This window comes from Mugil cephalus, chromosome 15 (assembly GCF_022458985.1).
Source record: "Mugil cephalus isolate CIBA_MC_2020 chromosome 15, CIBA_Mcephalus_1.1, whole genome shotgun sequence".
Lineage (NCBI taxonomy): Eukaryota > Metazoa > Chordata > Actinopteri > Mugiliformes > Mugilidae > Mugil > Mugil cephalus.
The window spans coordinates 18,837,816-18,861,047 of NC_061784.1; the positions used below are offsets into that span (position 1 = coordinate 18,837,816).

The 23,232-nt window shown below is 42.0% G+C and overlaps 1 protein-coding gene across 11 annotated transcripts in view; it reads left to right on the plus strand.

Moving 5' to 3' along the window:
- The window catches only part of ncam1a (neural cell adhesion molecule 1a), a 266,719-nt gene that overhangs the window by 226,330 nt on the left and 17,157 nt on the right, over positions 1-23,232 (plus strand). For 5 of the 11 annotated variants that reach the window (XM_047607954.1, XM_047607956.1, XM_047607958.1 and 2 more), the window contains 4 exons: positions 2,779-2,826; positions 6,125-6,127; positions 10,449-10,570; positions 11,773-11,953. In XM_047607954.1, coding sequence (XP_047463910.1) covers positions 2,779-2,826; positions 6,125-6,127; positions 10,449-10,570; positions 11,773-11,953 — 354 coding nt within the window. The remainder of the gene's footprint in view (positions 1-2,778; positions 2,827-6,124; positions 6,128-10,448; positions 10,571-11,772; positions 11,954-23,232) is intronic. The other 6 variants (XM_047607960.1, XM_047607961.1, XM_047607964.1 and 3 more) reach the window with 3 other exon arrangements.

Here is a 23,232-nt window from a genome sequence, read left to right on the forward strand (position 1 = left end):
ATTCCCATTCGTTCTCACGATGTGTTCATTTATATTGTAAATTAGCCTTTATACATATTAAGACACAGAGATAGACATATTTAGGAAGACTATAATAGCTTTCTAGTTTCTGCTGGGTTTCAGGAGCAGGGGAGTGCTGCGGGTTTCTTTAGACAAAGCTACTCAAGAGACCAATAAGTCTAATGTGAGTGTATCTAAAAAGCTTTTAAAAAACTAAACAGGACTTGAAAAGTTTACTGAGAAGATGTTTAGTCGCTCATTCGAGTAGCTTCTTGAGTCATAAGGGACTGGTGGGAAGTTGAGGTTTAAATAGGAACATCTGTGGGTGTAGCCCTTCAAAATACTTGCTTGACTTCTTTCTGTTAAGGATCAGAAACTGGCACAGCTACTGTCCACTACCAGCTAGATACTAGATTCAGGAGTTAGGACTGTGTTGTAAATGTGACAACGTCCAAGCCAGAGAAGACAGATGGTTTGAAAGAGGAGTAAAAGAAGCCATTTATGTCAGATTGGAAAAAATCATCTCTAAAGAGACGAGGTGGACTGAGATAGAATCTGCCATCAATTTACAATACAGTCTTCGATCAAGACATTTCAACCCCATTCACACCTTGAGACTGGATCCTCTCACTGACGATGAGTCGCTAGAGCACCATTCATCAAGTAAGAGGACTGGGACAAAACAGTCGCCACTCAACGACAGGCAAGTGTCTAGCCATTAATGGACACTATTTGTGATAGTTTCTTGTTGTTAACAGAAACAAGTCAAGAAAGTTCCTGATGGGTTGTACCCACTGACTCTATATACTGTGGACAATAGCATCGTGACGTCACCCTTTGGATTCTGAACCCCAAAAATGAAGCCCAAAGTGGGCGGAGCCCCCAGTCACCATGTTGGATGAGCTTTACTCCGCCCACACTTGGATATTCCAAATATGGACATGGGGTTCGTGTTGAACATTGAGACCTGCCATCACAACTCTCTGCTATCTGTTAGCTCAGGCTACTGCCAGTCACTCTAAGCGACAACGCCTTAATTATGCAGAATTTTAACATGGGGGTCTATGGGGATTCGCTCCGTTTTGGAGCCTGAAGTGGCCACTCAACAAACTGCAGTTTTTTGCACTTCACATGGGTTTCATTACTCAGACCTGGAGGATGCCGCTTTGTTATACCCACAGGTGTTCATATTCAAACCTCAACGTCCCACCAGTCCCTCAGAACTGAAGAAGCTACCAACAAGCTGAGTGGCGACACGTCTTCTCAAAAAAACCTCTTCGAGTCCAATCGCCTTTTTTAAATGCTTTTTGGATGCGCCATGACCTGGGCGACTGATAACCTCCACGCTGCACTGCACATTTTTGGAAACATAATGGACTTATATTGGATTAAGGAGAGGGTGGCTTATGTTTGTGTGTGTGCTCTCCTTGTGTATGTGTAAAGCTTGAGAAAGGTCTAGACTTAGTGGAAATCGGACAACTTGGCAATGAGTAACTGCTGCTGGTTGTTGCTGCAAAAGCAGGAAAACTGCGCAGTCAGCAAAGGTATTAAATGAGTTGAAGCTGACACTGTAGAAGAACGCAGCATCGGATCCTCAAAAAACGACTCACTGAAGTCGAACAAGCACTGCGTAGGCTTGCAGAATGCGTACTCATTGTGTTGTTATTGTATTGCTAGCAGACAATAGCGCTACAAGGATAAAAGAACGTAGTTTATCTCACGGATTGTACATTTTTAATCACCAAAGGCAAATTTGCATTATTAACTGTTATGGAGCAGTGGGTAGCCGCAGACCAACTCCAGACCAGAGGCCAAGACCTTGGTCAAGGGAACTGTCCACGTCCTCAAAATCTTAATTAGATTATCAGCATCACGCACTTGTAGCATCAGGGGAACCCACGGCACCTCATAAGAACCTCACAAACAAACAGAGGACATAAAACTATCCAAACCTGACGGGCAATGTGCATGTACAATTTGGCCATATTCTCTACAGGCATAATAAGCATTGTGCCTGGACGTAATTGCCGCAACGCACGGTTTACAATGTCTGGGAGTGAGACAGAATAAAGGTTTTCCTGTAAGTCTGAGAAGGGCGGCCACTCTCTGGTGAGAAAAGTATTTTCTCAGCTAACACACAATTCTCTGTAGCTGTTGAGGCTTAAGATATAATTACATACGCAAGAAAAATGTTTTGTCTCAGAGGGAAAATAAAAGAATCTAACAGCCATTGCGGTCAGATCGTTTTGGCTGAGGATATTATTAGGGTTGAGATTTTTTTTGGGAGGGGGGGTGCGCAGTTAACGCACAATGGCACCGCTGCAAAGTCAGTTTAATTAAACAAATGCATGCAAATGAAAAAACAAAACAAAAATAAATAAAAAAGAAACAGCTCCATGTGGTGACTTAGACGCGTTTTTCGATTCAGTTTTGTAAACATACAATTAAGTTGAGGTGTAACCACCTAAACTGGGCTGGGTGAGCGTCAGGGAGACAACTGCAAACTAAATGAACTGTATAATTGTGTTAAGTTTGAACGTTTTACAGTTTCGTCTCGCCAAGTTCTCACGAACCTTGATGCGGCGGCATTTGTTGTGCACATATTCTTTGCATTCCTACTGATATGATGTGACTTGTAGCAGTATTAACGACGCATGTTAAAAAAAAAAAAAAAAAAAACACAAAGGCAAGTGTTTGTTCCACAGGAGAGCTCCAGAGAAATTCCTTTATTTTATTCTCGCCGAGGGCTCCTCTCACGATGTTTTCACCATCTTTCAGTTTCGTCAGCGATACCAACCTCTATTGCTGCCACCACTTTGGCCTATAGTGAGTATGCCTGCCTGGCAGTGTGTCTCTCCTTTAACTTTCCCACTCTTTCACCCGCTTGGCCTCACAGTTAGCGGTTAGGCTGTCCACTTATTTCTGGAGGGTCTCGTTTCCCCTCTGTAGAGAGTAGTCTAAGGATAACGAGCTGCCGGTTTACCAGCTTCGCTAACTGGCGTGAATACTAACACTTGTGTAGACATGAGAGTTTACCGCCTGAATATAGTGTCGTGTGTGACATGACTAACACGATGTGGCCGTCCATTCAGATCCAAATCACAATACGGACTCTCTAAGAGTGGTGTTATGACTTTGGAGTAGCTTAAGTTTGTCTGGGTTTACCTTTTCGTAAGTGACTGTGGCTGCAGAACTGACACGGAAAGAGCTTTTTGTAGAGTTTATAACAAATCCCATGTTAGCGCAAAGTTACATGATTTCTGGCAAAACTCTGTCAAAAGATTCAGATCCTTTGCTTATTTTATTGCATCATTATAAGTAGATTAATAAATATTCCTTAAATAAAAGGGATCAGTGATAGGTAATGTATCATTGATTAGCCATAACATTATGACCTCTGTCTGGAGAAGTAAATAACATCAACCATCTTGTAAAAATTCAGTGTTCTGCTGGGAAACGTTTGGACCTGGTATTCATGTGGATGTTACTTAGACATGTCGCACTCACCTAGACCAGACCAGACCAGGCTCCCCACCCCATAGCAATGACACTCCTTGATGGCAGCAACATCCCCAGCAACAGTTTAGGAACAACTCCAAACAATATGAAAAACAGTACAAGGTGTTCACCCCCAATTCACTAGATCCCAAACTCATCAAGTATCTGTTAGATGATCCACAGAGGCCCCTCCCCCCAACCCATAAAACCCAAATTACAACACTGAGTTGCCAGAGACACCACAGGACACCCTCAGAAGACCCATGTCCATTTTCTAATGAGTCACAGCTACAATATTAGGAAGGCGGTCATAATGTTATGCCTGATAGGTGTTTGGACTACTTCATATGCAGTTTTATATGCGGGAGTAGCAGAGGATTCATGAAATCATTACTGAGACATGAAAGAGAAACCTTTTGACACGCATATCTGTTTTCAGTTTTTGGATTTTTTTTTTCCCTCTCTGATCTTTGATTTCTGGCCAGATGTTGGGTTCAATGTTTCAAATAAAACCGCGCAAGAGATTTAGATGGAAATGTGAATATTTTGTGCACCTTGTGTGAGACGTACCTACGACCGTCAAATAGTGGAACAGAGAGTCAAGGTTTAAAGTAGCATAAAATGAAAGTACTACTACCTGAGTTAATTACTTTATTACCACTGCTCTTAATAAGTTATAGTAATGTGCATTTTCTGTTTTGTACTTACATAGACGGTGCTAAATAATGCATTTCCAAATGAAACTGATTAAATTAGCTTGTTGGACACAGGTGTCAAGCTGAGGGTCTAATCTGCCCCATGAAAATTACACAGACGACTAATATATTTCAATGAAAATAAGTGCTATTGTTAAATTGTCAACGGGGAAGTGGACAGAACATAACACTGAGACCCAGAACAAAACTGCAGGCAGCAATGAGCCCAAAATCCACTTCAATGGACAGTTTATTAAATGTAACATGCTCCTAATTTACTTGATCTTCTTTGCACTGAAAAGAATGGGAAAAAATGGAGCTGTCGTTACTTAATGGTTATTATGCTACTATGTGTATGTGGCTCCCAAACTAAAATGAGTCTGACACAACTGTTTGTAAGGGGTCACTTTACACTTTACATTTTTCCGTGGTAGCGATAATTAAAGTCCTCAGTTACAGTAACAGCCATCGTTTCGGATGTGCTGTTAATTGAGTGATGATCTTAGTTTATTCCTGAGCAGCTTCCACGGTCCACCTAAACTGCAGCACTGCAAAAGAAAAAGAAAAAAAATAAATAAATCACCCCCTCCCCTGCATCGATTCTCCTTTTCTTTTCCTGGCCATCGAACCCGATCGCCGCCTCCTCCTCTGTCTTCTCTGTTCTTATCAAACCTGCTGCGTTGCTGTAGATTTCTTTTCCTCGCGGGCCGTCTCAGTGTGTGTCATCGTAGCGCTGGCGTAGGTCAGACGGCGTCACGTCCTCTGACAGGTATGACACAGCAGTTCACTCTGAGGATGTGGCGTGCTGCACGTATGCAGACGATGTAGCAGTGTGTCCTGGATAAACAGTGAGTGACGACATTTGCAAGCCCCTGCTGGTATTCGCTCATTACTCATATATATGTATATATTACTAATTTCACATTTAAGCCACTAACCCATTTGACTGCTTGCTCCTTTAATTCATGACTTACATGAACCCTGAAGCTCCATTTGAGATAACAGTGGGTAAACAAACATGACTTGTGCAGCGTGCTGCTGTGTGTCTTCAGTTCCTGATGCGTGGTGTGTTTACTGTGCGAGGAGTGCGTCGTCACTACATTGCTCTTTACTAAATCTTTGACTCACTTGTCATAACATTCCTCAGAAACATTAGAGCTAATGCGCCGTTCGTAGCACCAGTGACCGCTCGAGAAAAAAAAAAAAAAAACGTCACAAGTTGTTTTTGTCGTCCGACGCTGACGTTATTTGTCCTGGTTTTTCATGTTCACTCCGCTGTCCGCTGTTTTGTGTGTCATATTTAGTTAGCATTGTGTGCGCAAAGCTGCAGCGTTTCCTCTGTTTGTATCTTTTGACTGTGTTCACAAAAACTCAATTGCTGTATTTGTCTTTCTTTTTTTTTTATTTTTATAAAAAACCCGCCATAATGCAACAGGTGGGCACAGCTCAAATTGGGCCTTAACGTAAAACGACATCCGTCAGAGGAAAAGCTGTTGACTGGATGCATGAGGCGACTCTGGGTGCACAGTTTTGGTTTGTTCTTACAAGTAGCTGCTTAACCATTAATGATTACAGCAACCAAAACCAGGTCTCCAACTGCTTCATACATTCAATACCAATTTATTTTTATGCTTGTATTTAAAAAACAATCTGTTTATGGATTTCTTTCTTTTTTTTTTTTGCTGTTGTTTTTGTTCCGTTCGTCACTTTGTCCCTAACATTCTTATCTGTTTTGTTCATTACGTTGACATGTTTTTCATCATTTCAAAAATGTTTTGTATGTTTCCCACCTCTGCGACCCCTCCCTCCCTCCCCCCGCTCTCCCCCCCTCCTCCTTCTGTGTCTCCCCTTCCAACCGATCATGCGCATCATGTGACGTTGTCATGTGGCTCTTGCATGGTGCTGATGATGTCGTCTTCGCTGGCCAACAGAAGGTAAACTTTCTTTATTTAGATCGTAAAGGGTCGGCAGTCATCATCACTCACGGGGGGGGGGGGGGGGGGGCGGTGTTTGTTTAGATTAGATTCATAGGGGGCAGCTTTACTTTCAATTCACCTCCAAGCCATTCTTCAAATACGTAGTGAGCATTTAGCAAACATGGCTCCAGCAGTGGTTCATAACCTCCATTCATCTTCAGATCCTCTTCACCCAGTCCAAATATGATGCTTCTGCACATTTTCCATCGCAATTAAAAAGTGCCTTCATACTATATATACGTATATATATATATATAAACACACACTTAATATAACAATGTAAGACACTTTTATACGCCACATTCTTTTAATTGTGCGTGATGTGATTCTGCGTATCTTGCTGGCATTTAGACCAGCGTTAATGAGTTTGCCCTTATCGGAATAAAACGTCCAGACACAGATCGCATGTTAATACAAGGTGGAGCTGGGCATTTTTTTTTTCCATTCAAGTTAATTAGATGGAGCTGAAATATACATGGAGCCGCGTTTGCCAATCAGTTCAAAGTCACAAAACTACAAGCGGATTCAAAGTTAACCGAGCCACGAACGAGACTCACGCAACCTAATTTCCACATGTGGTTGTTCTTTTCTATTAAAACAGTAATTTATGCTAAATTAGAGGCCAAATTGTTTTTTCCTGGAAAGGAAGCGTCCCGGCTACGGTACGTGCCAAAATATCTTTCAGTTTTTAGGCGCCGTTAATTGAAATTACGCCGCAGACCTAATTGCAATTTGGCTCGTGTGTTTCATTTAATCTGTTTCAGTGAATCTATCTTAATTTGGTTTACAGCGACGCCGCGAGATTGCTTTGGTCTCAGTCGGCCGCGGTAGTGAAGCCATACTGCTGCCAGCGCTTTTACCTTTATTCCAAAAACGTGTTCATTAAAAAAGTCAGATTACCTTAGATTAACAAAATAATTCAGTCTGGAGTTAAATGACATACACGAGGGTTCCATTTTCATCTAACACAATCGTCACCTCATGTTTGTTTTCCTGTTGCCTTCGTTTCTCTTTTGACTACGACGATGCCAGAAATCTCTCCCATTTACCACCTCCCACCTGAATTATGAACTCTGTCACAGGAGCACCTCACAGAGTGCCACTGTCTTCAATCTGCACCGCACGCGCTGTTAAATGTGGTCACCCGCAAAGCTCGTTCCTCCCTGTTTTCTTCCCCTTCAAATGATCAACACGAGCCCACACTGTTCTACTGATTTGGGCTCGAAGCAATCTATTGCATTACTGCAGCATGCAAGATTATCTCCTCTCTCTTATTGCATCCTTCTAACTCTTCTTCCTCTGGTGTTTCCCAGCGAGAATGTCCTGCATGCGTCTTTGTCTCCTTGTTAGCTAAACATACTCAGAGGTTTTACAAAATGTTATCGTAAAAAATTGTTTGAACAGTACACATTCAGGTAATCGAGCTAATCCCGGAGTAGCCTGAGCAGTCAAAATTGTAAGGAGGAGATTGTTATGTCTGACTTCATCCTCTCACTTTTCTTCTTTCTTGCAAGTGTTTTCAGCCTTAATCATTTTCCAACTACGGAAGAGTATTAGGGTCACCCAGAAGGAAAAATATTAGATGAGGTAGATTTATTTTTTTCATCGTGCACTTTGAGAAAAAAAGTCAAAACACAATTTCAAGAAAAAAATCAAAATTTCGAGAGAGAAAAAATGAAATTTCGAGAAAAAAGTCGTAATACATTGTCATAAAGTAGACCTTCAAACCAGCGGTACCGTATGCGTATGGTACTGCCGATTCTCCGTGGAAGAGTATTGGGGCTTAATTATTAACTAATATTAAGAATTTAAAATTGTATTGTGATTATCTTTTCAGTTATATTGCTGATATATTATATGGGACTGTTGCATGTCAACAGTGGCCTGGATATTGTCACACATGCCTTGTCCGCTGAGGGAGGGACGCTCAGGAGCGTGTCCCTATCCACCCAGAGAGTTCAGGCACAGACGACAATGAATCTTTTTTTTTATCAAAATTTCGACTTTTTTCTCAAAGTGATAAATGATGAAAAAAAATGTTTTTCTCATGAGTGGCCCTAACACTCTTCAGTATCCGACAATGTAAAAGGCAATCAACACTTTTGTATTCAGGTTGCTTTTTTATTATTAGCCATTATAATTTATTTAAAAAAAAAAATATCCCATTTATAGTGTTTAAGGTGTTAGACTGCTGTGCATTGCATTGATAACAGTGACTTAGCGTCACATTCATTGGCCTCAATCCATAATTATTATATTTCAGCACCAACTGTGTGCCTTGATGGTGACATTTCAGATTAGAAAACTAAAATAAAGGCTTTCTGTGTCCTGATGCATGTATTAATAATAACTTTTTCATCCGCATATCTCTGGATGTACACTGGAAGACGGTGGCGGGTGCTACGCGTTAGCCCGGCCTAACGCGTGGAACCACACCACCCACATGCATGTTAGCGTGACGCTGTGGGTGGTGCTCCACCACTCCTCCCTCTGACTAACTCCCACGAATAGCTGTTTTTTATTTTCCCTCACACTAACCACCACTTTCTCTGTTTTCTTGGCCTCAGAAAAATCAAATTTCACCTTGCTCAGAATGAAATGACGCTTGTGTAGAAGAATGCTGAAATGTAGCAGTGTGTGTGCCTGCCACCACTGTTAAACCGTGCTGCTGTTACTAACTGACTAATACTGTCTGATTCACTTTCAGCCTCTGTCATGCTCACCCCTGTCTGGTGGTACGCGGTTGTCAAGGCAGTGCGCTCGGTCGATTGCTCACTTGCATATCCATTAAAATAACCACTAACGCTGCTGTTTGAAATGTTAAATGCCGGAGATGTTTCTTCTTCTGTCGTCATCTAAAATGTATGCTCGTGCATTCACTGATTTCCCAGCACACATTTAGATCACGTCCTCAGATTATACAACACGTGTTCTCCTGCTACTCGCTGGTGCTGTTACTGTCAGATTGTCAGCATGGGCCAAAAGGCTGTTGCATCACGATGTGTTGGATTTAATAGCGTAACATGGCTAACTATGTGTAACCGATATGTACATAATTGATGAGTTTGGGTTGTTAGTCTCCGCCCTTACATCCCCCACACTGGCATGAGAGGAGCAGACGCCAGCGCCGCACGCACACAGCACGCTGACCTTCCTTCCCACAAGATTATGTAAATGTTATTAAAAGTAATAGAGTAACATGTCCAATCAAGGCCTACCAGCTCATTATCCAGTGACCCAGCAGTCATTACTCAGGAGGACAGAGCCGATAATGAGGAGAACAACACTTCAGTCAGTGCTTCTGAGGCTCTCTGTTCACTCTGGCTGTCCTTAAAGTTGATAATCCACCTAAAGTCTGCCTTTGACAACCAAACACTTACTGTACTGTAAGATTGAAATGTGAGTTCAGATCAGTTTGGACAAGTCTTCCGAAAAAACAACATTAAAGAATCGTTTGAGTTTTTATTTTTTTTTCCCCTGCAAGAGTTATGAGAGGATAATGAGTTAGTTGTTAGGGGGAGATTGTTGTCATGGTTAATAGGAGCTAGCATTGCCTGTTGGGAGGAAACAGCTCTAATGTGTCATAGTCAGACACTCCGTGACCCGTTCATCAACCCCAATCTTCTCCGTAACAGGTTTTAAATGTTACACTCAGCGCTGTTTCCAGCTGCTTATAAGAATCATTATTGCCGTGACCACTAAAGGTCTCGTCAGGGCTAGATCATATTTAGGCGTTACGTCAAAGAATTGTGTTTTTTGGACGCTCTCAGTAGCATTTTCTATTTGCATTGAGTGTCCCCTTAAAAGACAGACACCAAACACGTAGGCGTTATTTTTAGCCTTAGCTGCTAAGTGACAATAACACGGATATTAATATATTATAAAAATCATCCTTAAACTAATCCTAATGTAATGTAATCTGTACTCCTACCCACATTCGGAGGCGTTTGGAGCTCCTGGGAACAGATTAGATTAAAAACTCCCTGTATCACATCGGACCAAAATAGGACACGATGATTAAAGCCACGTCCACATCAGCAACGTCCTCTGATTGCAGTAATTGCCAGCCTGAAGATCTTAAGACACTATAGGTAGAACTGGCAATCAGTCCCAACAGTCGAATCAGCAATCAGTTCAACCTCTAGCTTGACTGACCCTGAAGTGACTCACAGCAGGAAGGTTCACAGCTAGATGACTAGCGTTTAGAGACAGAACACATGATGATGCACCAACCTTATCTACGCCGACTAATTATTGTTCCTTGGTTTGTCCTGTGCAGGGGAACCCACTGCCCCCAAACTAGAGGTCCGGGCCCAAGTGGGCAATTCTCTTAAGGTCAGCTGGATCAAGCAGGACGATGGTGGCTCCCCCATTAAGCATTACCTGATCAGATACAAGGCTGTGAGTATACTGGGCAAGGAGGTAACTTGGTACCACTTTGCATTTTTCTCCACTTGTTGTCAAGAGCTGTACCAAAACTGAACTAAAGAATTGGAATCAATGAAATCCCAACATCCTCAAACAAGTACTTGTGAATTTGTTTAATTTGCATGTCATATCATACTAGTAAAGTTAATAAGCATAAATAAACAAGTGTATTAACCCTTCCTTATCAGTACATGATAGACAAAAGTGTCCCCGTATGAGGACAGCAGGTCTAAGCTGCAACAAACCCAAAACTTAACATCCACATATGAGGTCTCCAGGAGGTTAATGTTGCTACTTAGGATAATATCTGTCCGACAAAAAGCTGTTTCCCAGTTCTTGAAACTGTGCTTTCTTTTCAGGGTGAATGTAAGTAGCCGAAACAGGAAGCCACAAAGCCCTTGTGGATATCGAAAACCCTGTTTTATTAAACCCCAAAGCCAAAAACCAAGCCACTCAGTCAAAATCCACTTTGATTGTATTCAGATTTTTGGAACATCTGGACAGCAACTGGGGGATTTTTGTGAATTTCTAATCACGGAAGTCAGATTTCCTTTCACAACAAGACACAAGTTAGGAAGTAAAATCCAGAGTGAAAGAAGTGCTTCAGAATAAATGGCGCCATTAGCCGACCGCTATGGACAATCAGTGGGCAGGCGGCGAAATAAATTGTCTGGTGGCACTTGAGTGGGTAGGAAAGCAGCGGCTCCAGCTCAGCTGCATTTGTGCTGAGGCCGTTGTTACCACTGCAACCCGACTATAGGTGGCGATGTCTGAACTTGCAGCTCTGATCTCAGTGTGATAGACAGTGTGTCTGTCCAGAAGTTAAGATTGAGAAATCTGACAGTCTGAAGAAAGACTATTTTTAGTTGGTGAAATGTTGTTATTTTGTCTGATTGTCTGATGTCAAATCAGTTTAATACATTTACTTTGAATAAAATTGCCATTGCAAGTTATTTCATACTGGTCCAGGTTAATTTCTGGTAAAATGAAGTAAGTTTAACCCTCCCTAAACATTACTGCTAGTTAGTTTACTCCTTTGACCTTCTGCAAAATGAACAGAAAGGAATGGAGTCGTTCTTATGTAAATGATTCTTTCCTGTGCGTCTGTAGAGAACGACCACAGCTCACTTGGTTTCCCGGCTTTGACGTTTGTCCCGTGTGCTTTCCTTTCTCAGAAGAACGTGTCTGACTGGAAACCAGAGATCCGCCTTCCCCGCGGCAGCGACTACGTGACACTGAGCGGCCTGGAATGGAGCACGGAGTACGTGGTCCACGTGGTGGCGGAGAACGAGCGGGGCAAATCCAACCCTGGTGTCCTCTCCTTCAGAACAGCTACAGAGCCCACTGCCATCCCAGGTACCATTCCAGCCATCCCACCCCGTCGAGCATCCACACACAGCAGCCACAGAGCACGCAGGCTTCCACCATGACCAGCACGCCTCTGTTGTTTGGATCCTTGACTTTTAACCGGGCGCTTATTGAAATCCTCCTGTTCGTAGGGTCTGACGTGAATCGTCTGTCTCTGCCTGTTACATGAGGGAGTTGTATTGTGTTCACTGTAGCGGAAACCTGAATAAGGACTGTATTATTTGCTGAGCTACACATGATATTGTGGCCTATGCAGCAGGTTTGAAATGACAAGAGACAGCGCAGCCTCAGAAAACTGTGAAATGAGCACAAATTCTGAAGTTTGTGTAGAGTAACGCAAAGAACGAACTGGAGCAAACTGGATGTGGCACTTTGTGACACGATGTTCAATTCATAGCCACATTTAGAAGAGCAGCTCCTCGTTTAAGGTTAAAATCCACACAGATTCAAGTATGGAAAAGAGGAACTACAATAGTTTACAGCAACTGGGCCTCTTTGCGGTATCGAAGAAGAATGCAACAGACTAAACAGCATTTATAAATGACCAAACAATAGACTAAACACGTGTCCCTCAAAACTGCGTTGTGCAAGTAAAAAATGCACAAGCGAGTTGAACCCTCGGCCTGTGCTCTCTTTGTCTCTGCTGCTAATTCCACCTCTCTGCTCTGCCAGTTTCCAGTTAACGTCTTCTCCACTTAATCCTCTTGGAGAAATAAAGGTCTCTGTTTTTCCATCCGCTGAGCAAGTATTTGCATTTTAAAAAACTGCGCTCGCTAGATTTTAGAGGCCAAGCTGCTCAACGTCGACAGTAACCGCGGGGCGGCGTGAAGAGCAAATGCAAGCTCGGTCCGCCGTAAACCAAAACCGCGTAGCGCACCCTGTAGCGCAAGAAAACGTTCTGCTCTTTGGCTAGCGTCAAAGCTGCCAAAAACAAAGCGAAAAGTAGCTCGTCTGCTGTGTGGAAGAACTTTACTCTGGGAAATACAGTCAGTCAGACAGAAGTTTGTTAATTACGCAGTGTGGATGTTTGGCGAGGTGCTAATAGGAGGTAATTATCCAATACTATAGATATATTCAGGCAAAGGCTGCACCAAAGCAACAAGAAACCCTGCGATTAAAAGAAGATAAAATGTTTCCTCCAGACAGCGACAGGGAGAAAAATATTCCAGAGGGAGTTTAAATGCTTTTTCACACTCCTCAAGAAGCGAGAAGTTTGTTCTCGAGATGACGTCATCTTGTTCTCGACGCATCAACTGGGCAGAACGTTTTCTCTCGTGTGGCGTCGAGTTACTGTTCTGTGATTGGTTAGAAAATCGGAAATGGGCGTGGTTAATGTGGAAGAGAGGAAATGCCAGCGGCCATCCGTGAGCTCCCAGATCGCTACTCTCTCCTGGGTGGACATCTACATGCTGAATGAAGGGGGTGATCCTGGCCAGAATCCGGAAATAATAAGAAAACTGTCCCCCGTCGTCCACCTTACATATCTCCCACAATGCTCAGCGGTGGGAGGGCCCTATGAGGACTTCCCCTGAGTTCGGCACTTGAATTTCTCGTGAAGCGTAAATGACCTGGCCAGAGAAAACGTTTTTCTTGCTTCTCGTAGAGTATCCAGCAAGATCTAAGCTTGTTACATACTCTGGGAGTTTACGGCATTGGATGAGCAGAGCCTCTCTGGAATAGAGAGCACAGGTTTTCTAGGTTTTCAAGCTTCCTCGCTACATTAGCTTTGCTATTCCAAGATCTCCAGGACGGGACATCTTGTTTATTTAAGATCAGATCGGGACTCGGATCGGTAGATGCTCAATATTAGAAGATTGGTATGGAATCAAAGGGGGGAAAAAAAAACTCACCTGGGACATACCTCATGCTCACCGTGGTCTTTTCCTCAGTAATGGTCTGTCAGTGCAGTTAAAACTCAGAATCACACTCGCTCAGCGAGACAGCAGAGCAGACGTCAGTCAGACTCAGACCTCTTTGTCCATTTATTCCCAAATAGCTCTCTGTGCTGCTGGTCACGGCCGGCCCCTTTGCTCTGTTGCTGCGTTGTGTGTAAAGTTCTGTTTTTAACTTGGGCTGCCTCCCCATCCCACTATACCTGAGCTGTCTCAGATGTGAACCCTCCCTCACATCCAAACGTCTTCTTATCTTTTGGAAAAACACATCTGTTTTCTCTCTGTACCGTCCTCTATCTGTCTCCCATTCTCACATCTGACTTCAGTTCCTTCTCACCTGTTCTTTTTTTCCCTCCTCAGAAGAGGTGTTGATTGCATCAGCCTTGTTAAATTTGTAATTAGGAGCAGAATTAATTCATTATTAATTAGCGCTAGAAATACATGAAATACAGATTTTTTTCCCCTTCATGTTGTAAAAGCTTTAACATTGTAAAACCAAAGATAGATGTTAGATAAAAAGTTATTGGACATATTTGAAATACATCCTTGCTCCTTAAACGATGTGTGTCTCAGTCACAGGTTGCCTTTACAAATATAAAGAAAAACAACAACTAATAATTTAAATCTGTGACTGAAATTAGTCCACAACAAACTTTACTTCTGTCTGATGAACATATGCTTAAAACTACAGTGGCAAGCTGTTGCTTCCTCCTGGCCTCCTTTAAGTCTGAAACCGACCGACTGTAAAGATTTGCAACGCTAAAGAGAACAGATGGGCAGAGAAAAGAAGCTTTGTCTTTATAATTATGAAATAAGTATTTCTCTTTCTTTTAGTGTAAATAGATCAAGTATTAAGACTCAACTCATACTGCAGTGTTTTTTAATTTTCCGCCACAGATTTAAATTTCTTTCAATACACATTAACATGAGTTACACATATTTTAGTAAAGGGATAAATGGAGGTAGAAGACGTTACCTTTCAGTTATCACTTATTCCGCACATTCATCAATGCAGGAGCTGATTCAATGTTGAACACAGAGCGCTGCACTAGCCGAGACCTGTCAATCTAAGCCTCATGCACATAGTGTACATAGTAGGCCCCGCCCCTATCGCTGCTGAGCCAATCACGAGGCTGCATATTACGCGTTGACTCTATCAGGTTCCCCGTAATTCGCCTATTCAGTCCCCATGTGCAATCCCAGAAGAGAAAAAAAATATATATAGAATAAAATGAAATGAAATCACAAAGAAATGAATGAACACATTAACTAAAACCTACCACGTCCAATAAATACAGTTCAATCAGTCCAGTGTTACACACAAATAAGGAAAGATATTAAGTTCAGTACAGTGTCACCGAGTCATTTCTCCTTCTGTGTACACTATTTGGTGTAGGTGTTTTTTTTAGTTTGTGTGGTTTTGGACCATTAAACAGGATGAGCTGTAAACAGAACAGGATTAATTTCACATTTCGATATTTTAAAGAAACAATTACATGCGGGAAATCTGTAATCACTGTCACTGAAATGTCACTATTTCATCTTTTTAAGCATGGTACGTCTTCTCTCCTGTCCCCGTCACACTCATTATCTCTTCAACCTCTTTTTTTTATTATTTTAATTTCTGTTTATTTATTCTTTGAATCTCTTCCTCTCCCATCACTTCTGTCATCCTTGTTTTTCTTCTTCTTCTCACCGGCTCATATCTTGCCCTTCCACTGTCGGGTTTAGTGGGTCTCACAGCTCAGGATCCACGGCTGACCTGAACGTACAGTTGTGTGGCCTAGTTAGGTGGGGATGCAGCCCTTTACAGTCTTTGCATGGTGCCACTTCCAGCTGGATTAATATTGTTTTTAGTTTCTGTTATTTACCAAAGACCCTAAAAGGCAGCTGCTGCCAGTGCATGGCACGTGAAGACTTCTTTTCTTTTCATGCGCTTGCTGGGCAACAGCCATATAGCAGTGGGAGGTTTGGATCGCTTATAATTCTACAAGAACAGAGGTTCCCACCCACCCCTACCCCTTAATTCCAGCAACTACTTTAATTTTGTTTTTCTACTGTTCTTAGAAATTCTTTGAGTTACGTCCAAGTTGCTGTTGTTTTTCTTTTTTCTTCCACTTGGAGCCTTAAGGGAACCCGCCGAGGTTTATTTTTAGCTTCAACATCTGCATTTAATTCCACTATTCCACTTCCAGTCCCGCAGCTGTTCTTGGTAATGCTCACTCGAAACAGCTGCTCTTTTGTAAATACACGCTGGCTGTACGAGCTCAATTCGCTCCTCGGATCAAATTGTGAATGCAGTGTTGATGCACGGTTGATTTTCAATCTGTTTAAATCTCTTTTCTGTAAAAAAAAAAAAAAAAAACATACCCAGAGCCCAGTAATTTGTATGCAGTTCAGCAAATAGCATTGGGTTTTCTCTACTTTGTGAAAATGACCAGGTGAAACTGCTGCGTCGGAATCGTTTATGTCATTCGGCTTTTATGATTTCTGCAGGTACAGCTGGGTCAAATGCTGCCCAGCTGTGGAAACATTAAACACCATCACTATAATTGTCATCCCAAAGCTAAAAGTGCAAATGTGGTCTCAAAAGTGGCAGCTGTTGATCCATCCAGATCTCCCCGGCTAATGTTAAACTACCAAAAAAAGAAAGAGAACAGCTATTAACTTTTTGCAGGTTTTGTAACATGAGGTCACCCATTCATCCATGTCACAGACACTGACCTTCATAACCAGCTTCTGTTTTGAATGTGTGGTTTTTGCATGGGCCGTCCTCCCTGCCATGACCAGTGGTGCGATGCGGTGTGAATCAATCTCCCCCTCCCAGGTTTTCCTTTGCACACGGGTCCACATGCACGCAGCCGTCGTTTGAAGTTTTCGTAGCAGCAGACGTCAATGCTTGTACTACCAAAGAACTGTGTGAGCAAAACATGTCTGACAACATAATGGCTTTCTTTTTATTTAACCAATGCGAGAGCTGCCACGTGCGCTCGGCGACGTTCTTCTTTTCTCGGGCTTGTTGATCTCGGCTCCTTTGTGAGCGCCGCGGTGTGTGTGTCTTTTTGATTACTTGCATTTATACCGCGATGCATTCTGAAGGAAACATAAAGCCTCCCAGATAATGGGGAAATATTTCTTATGAATGCGTCTGCGAAGCTGCAAAATGTAAAGCGCATGAAAATTCACCTAATTTATGAGTTGTTGTTTTTTTTGTGGCTGACGCTGGAAGAAGGATCTGGCTTTGTTACTCTGCAGGCTTAGGGATTGGAATTGGGAACAGTCCTCGACTCGGTCTTCCGAAAGACGCACATAACAAAATTTCGATGCCTTATGGATCCCTTCGTGCCCTACCTCACTGTGACGTCACAATGCTAGCTGGAGGCAAAACAGAGGGAAGTTTGAAGCGTACGCTGTCACTGTCAACCGGGTAAATGTTGTCTTGCTGTAGTTTTGGGGGCAAAAACTGAAAAATTAAAAAACTAACTAGAAATTTTATCGTGTACCAGCAACTGCCAGTCGTAGATGACTTTGGTTGAACACGATTAAAAGAAAGGATTGGAGTGAGACAATCATCAACAACTCTCAACTCTCACATTTGATATCAGATAAGATTAATATGTAATGCATCATCAGTTTCAGCCTAGATAACTATGGGTTAGACTAAACTGTGACTGGGATTAAGTTAATCATTATTTGGAGGATTCTTGGATACATACTAATGCTAGCCGCTACGTGAGCTAACACAACATTAGTTGTATGTTGCAGGGGCGTCCAAGCAGAAGTTGCATTTACTACATCATCCTCCACGGTGGTTCCACTTACTTCTTGCAATATCTTTGTAGGAGAGTATGCGTTTTCCTCGTCCATTCTTGTGAAAACAGTCCATTGAAATATGCTAGCCGGCGTTTGCAACCTAGCATGTTTGAGATGTTTTGCCTCCAGTTAAGCCCCACCCCTGCATCAGTAAGCTTGCATTTATCTCACATTACACCACTGGCCATTACGGATGACACATAATAGCCTGGCTCTTGTGGATGTGCTGTTGCATCCAGGTTGTCATCTATCTTATCCTAAGCTTTGCCACTGATTTGCACGGTGACCGGTTTAAAAACCTTGAAGCAGAGAGAGGGAGACTGGATCGCAGTGTGCTTGAAATGTCTTCTTTGTGGATGTCAATCCCCCACCCACCATCGCCTTCCTCTATGCGACCCCTCCACCCATGCCTGCCATGAACCACGTGTCATTTGCCGTGCTACTAACATGCTATGACTTCTTTTATTATTTTGATCCTCTAACTTAGACTTCCTTTTTTATTCCTCGGTTCAGTCTCTAATAACCTTTCAGACTTGTATTTCTGTATTTCTGACCTATTTTTCTATCTCTCTCCCTCTTTTCCCTCTTTCTCTCCTGCGCCCCCTTTCTCCGTGTCCTTTTCCTGTCTTCATGTGTGATCTTCTTGGGCACCTATGGACCATGACATTGCCATACACACAAATTTCTTTATTCCGTTTGGGCTGTTATTCTGATTTTTGTTGTTGTTGTTGTTGTTTTTATCTTATCACACTTTATTGCTATGATTATCACTCAATAACTGGACATTGATATATACATATACATATATATACCTCAGCTACCCTCGGTTGCCAGTGCGTGACGTGCAGTCTGGCAGCTCTCCTGCTGTCCGTGCTGACCGCGTTCTGGCTCTCATAAACTGATTTCATTCAAGGAGAAAGAGGATAGTCTGAGCCTTTAAAATCTCTGCGCCCAGACTCCTTTTGCTTTCTATGCCTTTCGACCCTTGTGCAGCCACACACAAGATTTAAAAGAGGGGGGAAAAAAAAAGTCAAGATATTGGTTTCATGGCGTTATTACAGGGTGCTGAGTACTTGCATCATTCTCAAATGTTGGGGTTTTTAGAATCTGTTAATATTATTTTTCTCATCTGTTTTCATGTTGTATTATGAATGGATTTAGAAGGGGAACTTTCAGAGGGTTTTTGTCAACGCTACGAGTTGGGCTCGAGCGCTCCATCAGATGTAGACAAAGTACTGTAGCTTTGTTTTGGGTTTGATTAGTAACACATTCATAATGCCTTAACCTGATCTGAAGAGGGGGTGATAAATAGATAAATTGCCCTACACTGTTTAATCGTGTGTCTGCGATGTTTTTAAGCGGCCGTGGCAGATTGTAAAGAGACTTGTGTTTGACTGCCCGCTGAACAGACACATCATTCCACTGTTAAGGTCACAAGTGACACGAAAGCATGAACACTGCATGAAAGCTGACACAAGGCATGATCCAGTATTCATGAATGTGCTATGCAGCTGCTTCAAAGCTCCCCAGTCAAGCATTATGAATGTGTTAACCAGGGGGCGAGTACAAATGCTGTGCCTAATTTCTGTTCTTTTGGATACAAGCTTGAAATGTCCCGCTGTACAAAATGAGGGAAGTTTGCAGAGAAACTTAACATTGGTCCAGGCCAGAGTGTTCATTTTCCACCCACCTTCCTTACTTTACTCCACATCATATAATGCTCACTATCACTTATGTTTGTTGTGTAACCGCCTCGTCGAGGAGAGGACAGAAAAACTAATCATGTTTTGTGACGAAATGTGTACATACTCCTTTCAGAGCGATTTTTGGAGGAGCAATCAGCTTTTATTTTGACGATCCATGTTCTCTTTTTACCTGGAAGCAGAGAAATGTCAAAAAAAAAAAAAAAAAAATGCAACGGCTGTTACACACTCACACAAAAAAATAATCGTTTTCAATTATGTGGACTTATTTTATTCTCTGAGACATTTTTTTTTTGTAATTGCATATCAGTGTATTTCCATGTAACAATTGTAGGGGTGAAATAAATTGTGTTTCTTTTTCTTTCATGAACGACTTTCTGAGGCGTTAGCGACTAAACATGCGGAGATGTACAGCGCAGTGGTGCTGACTTTTTCTCCTTGTTTCCGGAAGCTTATTGTGAACCCTTTCTTTTTCTTTTTTTTTTTAAATTCCCCTTTGGAGCTTTAACAATATGTTTGTATTCTGCATTCAGTGTCGCATTACACTACACATGACTGTTAAACCCAGTTGGAAGGTTAAAAGCTTGGCTGAAGAAGATAAAGACCGCATTTTGAACAAAAAACAGAAAAAGGAACAAATGGTAAACTGTGTATTGTATAGAGGCTTTGCAGCAGCGTGACACAACACGAGATTTTACGTAAACATTAGACTGAAGCTAACATACAGCTCCGACTGAATCCTGGTTGACTTGCTGGGCAGAGCTTTGCTTTTAACCCGTTATAGGGCACTCATTGAGATACTTGGAAATTCTAAAGTTCAACCCTAGAGTGTTGTTGTCAGGCATAAGAAGACTTTTTTACTATAGTGAAAATTTTCCAAATTTTTCATTTTCATATAGAACCGTTTTTCAGGCCAAGGAACCCCAAACTGATGGAGAAATGAAGTAGGGACCCCCCACCTACTATATGTGTTCTATATTAAATTCGGCCTAATCCTTTTTATAAATATACATCATTATTAGTGTTTTGCATTCAATATTAAGCTATTCAAATAATACAAAGGTCCAAATATTTTTTCTTTTTCAAACATGTGCAATAGTAGGGTGGCCGTGCCGAAAAATTGTGGGGGAAAATTTGAAAAAAATGTCTAATCAACTAAAGATTAGAGTACGTCCACGGACCCCCTAGGGGCCGCAGACCCCCTGTTGAAGACCTATGATTAGGACCATTGGAACATAAGTGCTGATTCAGGCACTTGCCAACATTCACATTATCACATTAGACAAACTTAGGCCACTGCTTCATTGTACCTTATAACGCAGTTGTGTTCAGAGGTGGATGTGCAGAGGTGGACCTTGTAGACCCCATTACACCCTGACTCGACCTGAAAGCTGCTGCATTGATCTTCTCTGACTTGGTGAATGAAAACCACATGCACCTCAACCTCACTTAGAGGCACAGGGACGCAAGTTAAAATGTGTCACAAAACGTGAACCAAATATGGTTCCTTGCCCCATGAAGGGTTTAGTAGCTGCCATAATCTGGGACGGAATATAATGTATTCTGATTTGATGCCCCCAAATTAAGACTAAATACTTTTGTTGTTATCTCCTTTATGAAAATCAAGTTTTCTGACCTGATGCCAAACAACAGTTGCTACATTTACTTGTATTCCCCCTAATAATCCGTATAGTAGAACGAGTGCGTCTCGTGTAACTACCTCAAGCGGAGCAGAATGGAGTAAAAATGTTAACATCAAATAACCAGATTGAAGATTGAAAAGATCATTTCTGTGTGGTGGGTGGAATAAAAAAAAATTCTATCAGTTCTGTGCATGTTTGGAAGGACAACATCAGGTGATGTGAGTTTCCAGGACGGACAGAAACACGAAGGCAACACAACAACAACTCGTTCAAACGAGCGTTTGAAAAGACGAACAAAGCAGGAATCGATCTGCGCCGCGCCTTTGAAAACATGGGTCAATCGTGGTCATCTGCTGAATGAATCCACTGTTTTCATTAAAGTTCTCCTTCTCTTGCACTTGTAGCAGACTGTAATCTGCACTACATCACTTAGTACATTAAGAAAATCCTCTAATCAGAATGATTTCAGTCTAGGTTCTTTTCTAATTTCAGCAAAATCACCATGAATATCTCATAATAATAATAATAATAATAATAAAAAAAATAGTATTCTGATTGATGCTTTGGGGCATGTAAAGAAATAATTCTCATCCAAGTAGGACACTCCAATCAGGCTGAAGAAATACTGTTCATACAAACATAGCAACTGTTCATCAGTGCCTTCCAAAGATGTGAAAATTCACAGTTCCAGGAGGATTCTTATTATCGTTCTGAGACACGGTTGAGTTGTTTTAAGACACAAAACTTCCTTTCTCACTCAGGGCGGATGTAATGTATCCGCTGACACCCTGGAACACCATCCACCGGTTCTGTTTCTTTGCTTCTGACAAGACAAGAGTCATAATTCAAGCAGCCCCTGAAGGCCTCTGCCTGTTAAACGTAAGCATATGTCGTTTTAGGCATTTGTTCAAACGACTGTCATTCCTCTCTGGATAACAGTAACAGCTACTGAGGAAGTCGAGCAATAAAATTGGGACATTTCAAAGGCTCTACTTTACCACGAGTGACAGAGAGCTTTAAAACCAGAGTGCACTCAAAACCTCTATACAGTTTCCATTTGTTCGGCCGTTCGTTCCACACTCTGCTCTACAACTCATTAAAGCGCCGCAGAGTCTTGAGAGATGAGGGTGGGGAGGGGGGAATCACCTGCAGCCGTGACCAACATTTCAATGTGAGAGAATTAATAAAGCATTGTTACATTTTCAGTAATCACACAGATGTGAATGGTGATTGTTTTTCTGTCTTGGAAAACGGAAGATATCTGGGAGCTATGGCGGCCGGTGACCTTCACAGACCGAACAGTGGTGCTCATCGTCCATTTATCACACGTTCCAGCTGAGTGCTACCCAGAATTGTGCTGTAATGGTACTCAAGTGGATGTGGTCCACGTGGGTTGTTGTTTCTGTGACCATGGCGAGAGTCAGGTATGAAAAAAAAAAAAACACTTTCACGACTTTTGGAAGGCGGAAATTTTGCTATTTTCTTTTTACTTGTCCTTCAGCGTGTTGAAATTCAGCAAATACTAAGTCATTAATGATAGTATTTACCCAGAGAGGGCATTTCCTTGTGTGTTCTTAAACGTCAGGCATAGCATAAGCCCGACTTCCCATTCAAAAGGGGTTCATCTTGAAGAGGCGGGAGGCTGTAGCAAAGAGCACTTCAGTTCCAAATAAATGTCAGAGGGTTTTTCCATTCGATTTATAAATGGTCTTGTTTTTATGTAGCGCCTTTTCTACCTTGCAGTCACAGACACCTTTACGTATTCGCTCACACACACACATTCACACACTGGGAGAAACTGGGGGTTCGGTGTCTTTGCCACTAAAAAAAAAATAATTATTGCTTTAATCCAACTTTAACTGGACAACTTAAGTGCATGCAAACACGTTACTCCGACTAAAATCGGAGTTCTCCTTGTTCGATTAAAACACCCAGATAATGAGATTGGAAATCGATTTTCTCCATCATGTATACACCACAACTGGACTTTAACTGGACCACGCGTGTTTGCATGTGCCACAACCGATACGCTGGCGTTATGACCCCAGAAAAAAAAACATTGCAGAAGAAGAAGGTAAACAGAGTCGGTAGAAGCGTAGAAGAAGCACCTGAGGGATAGCGCCATCTTATCTGCACCATAAGTAGCGCGCACATTACGTACGAGATTAAAAAAGCTGAACTATTATCCATCTGGTTGTTGTTCGAAATTCCGGTCC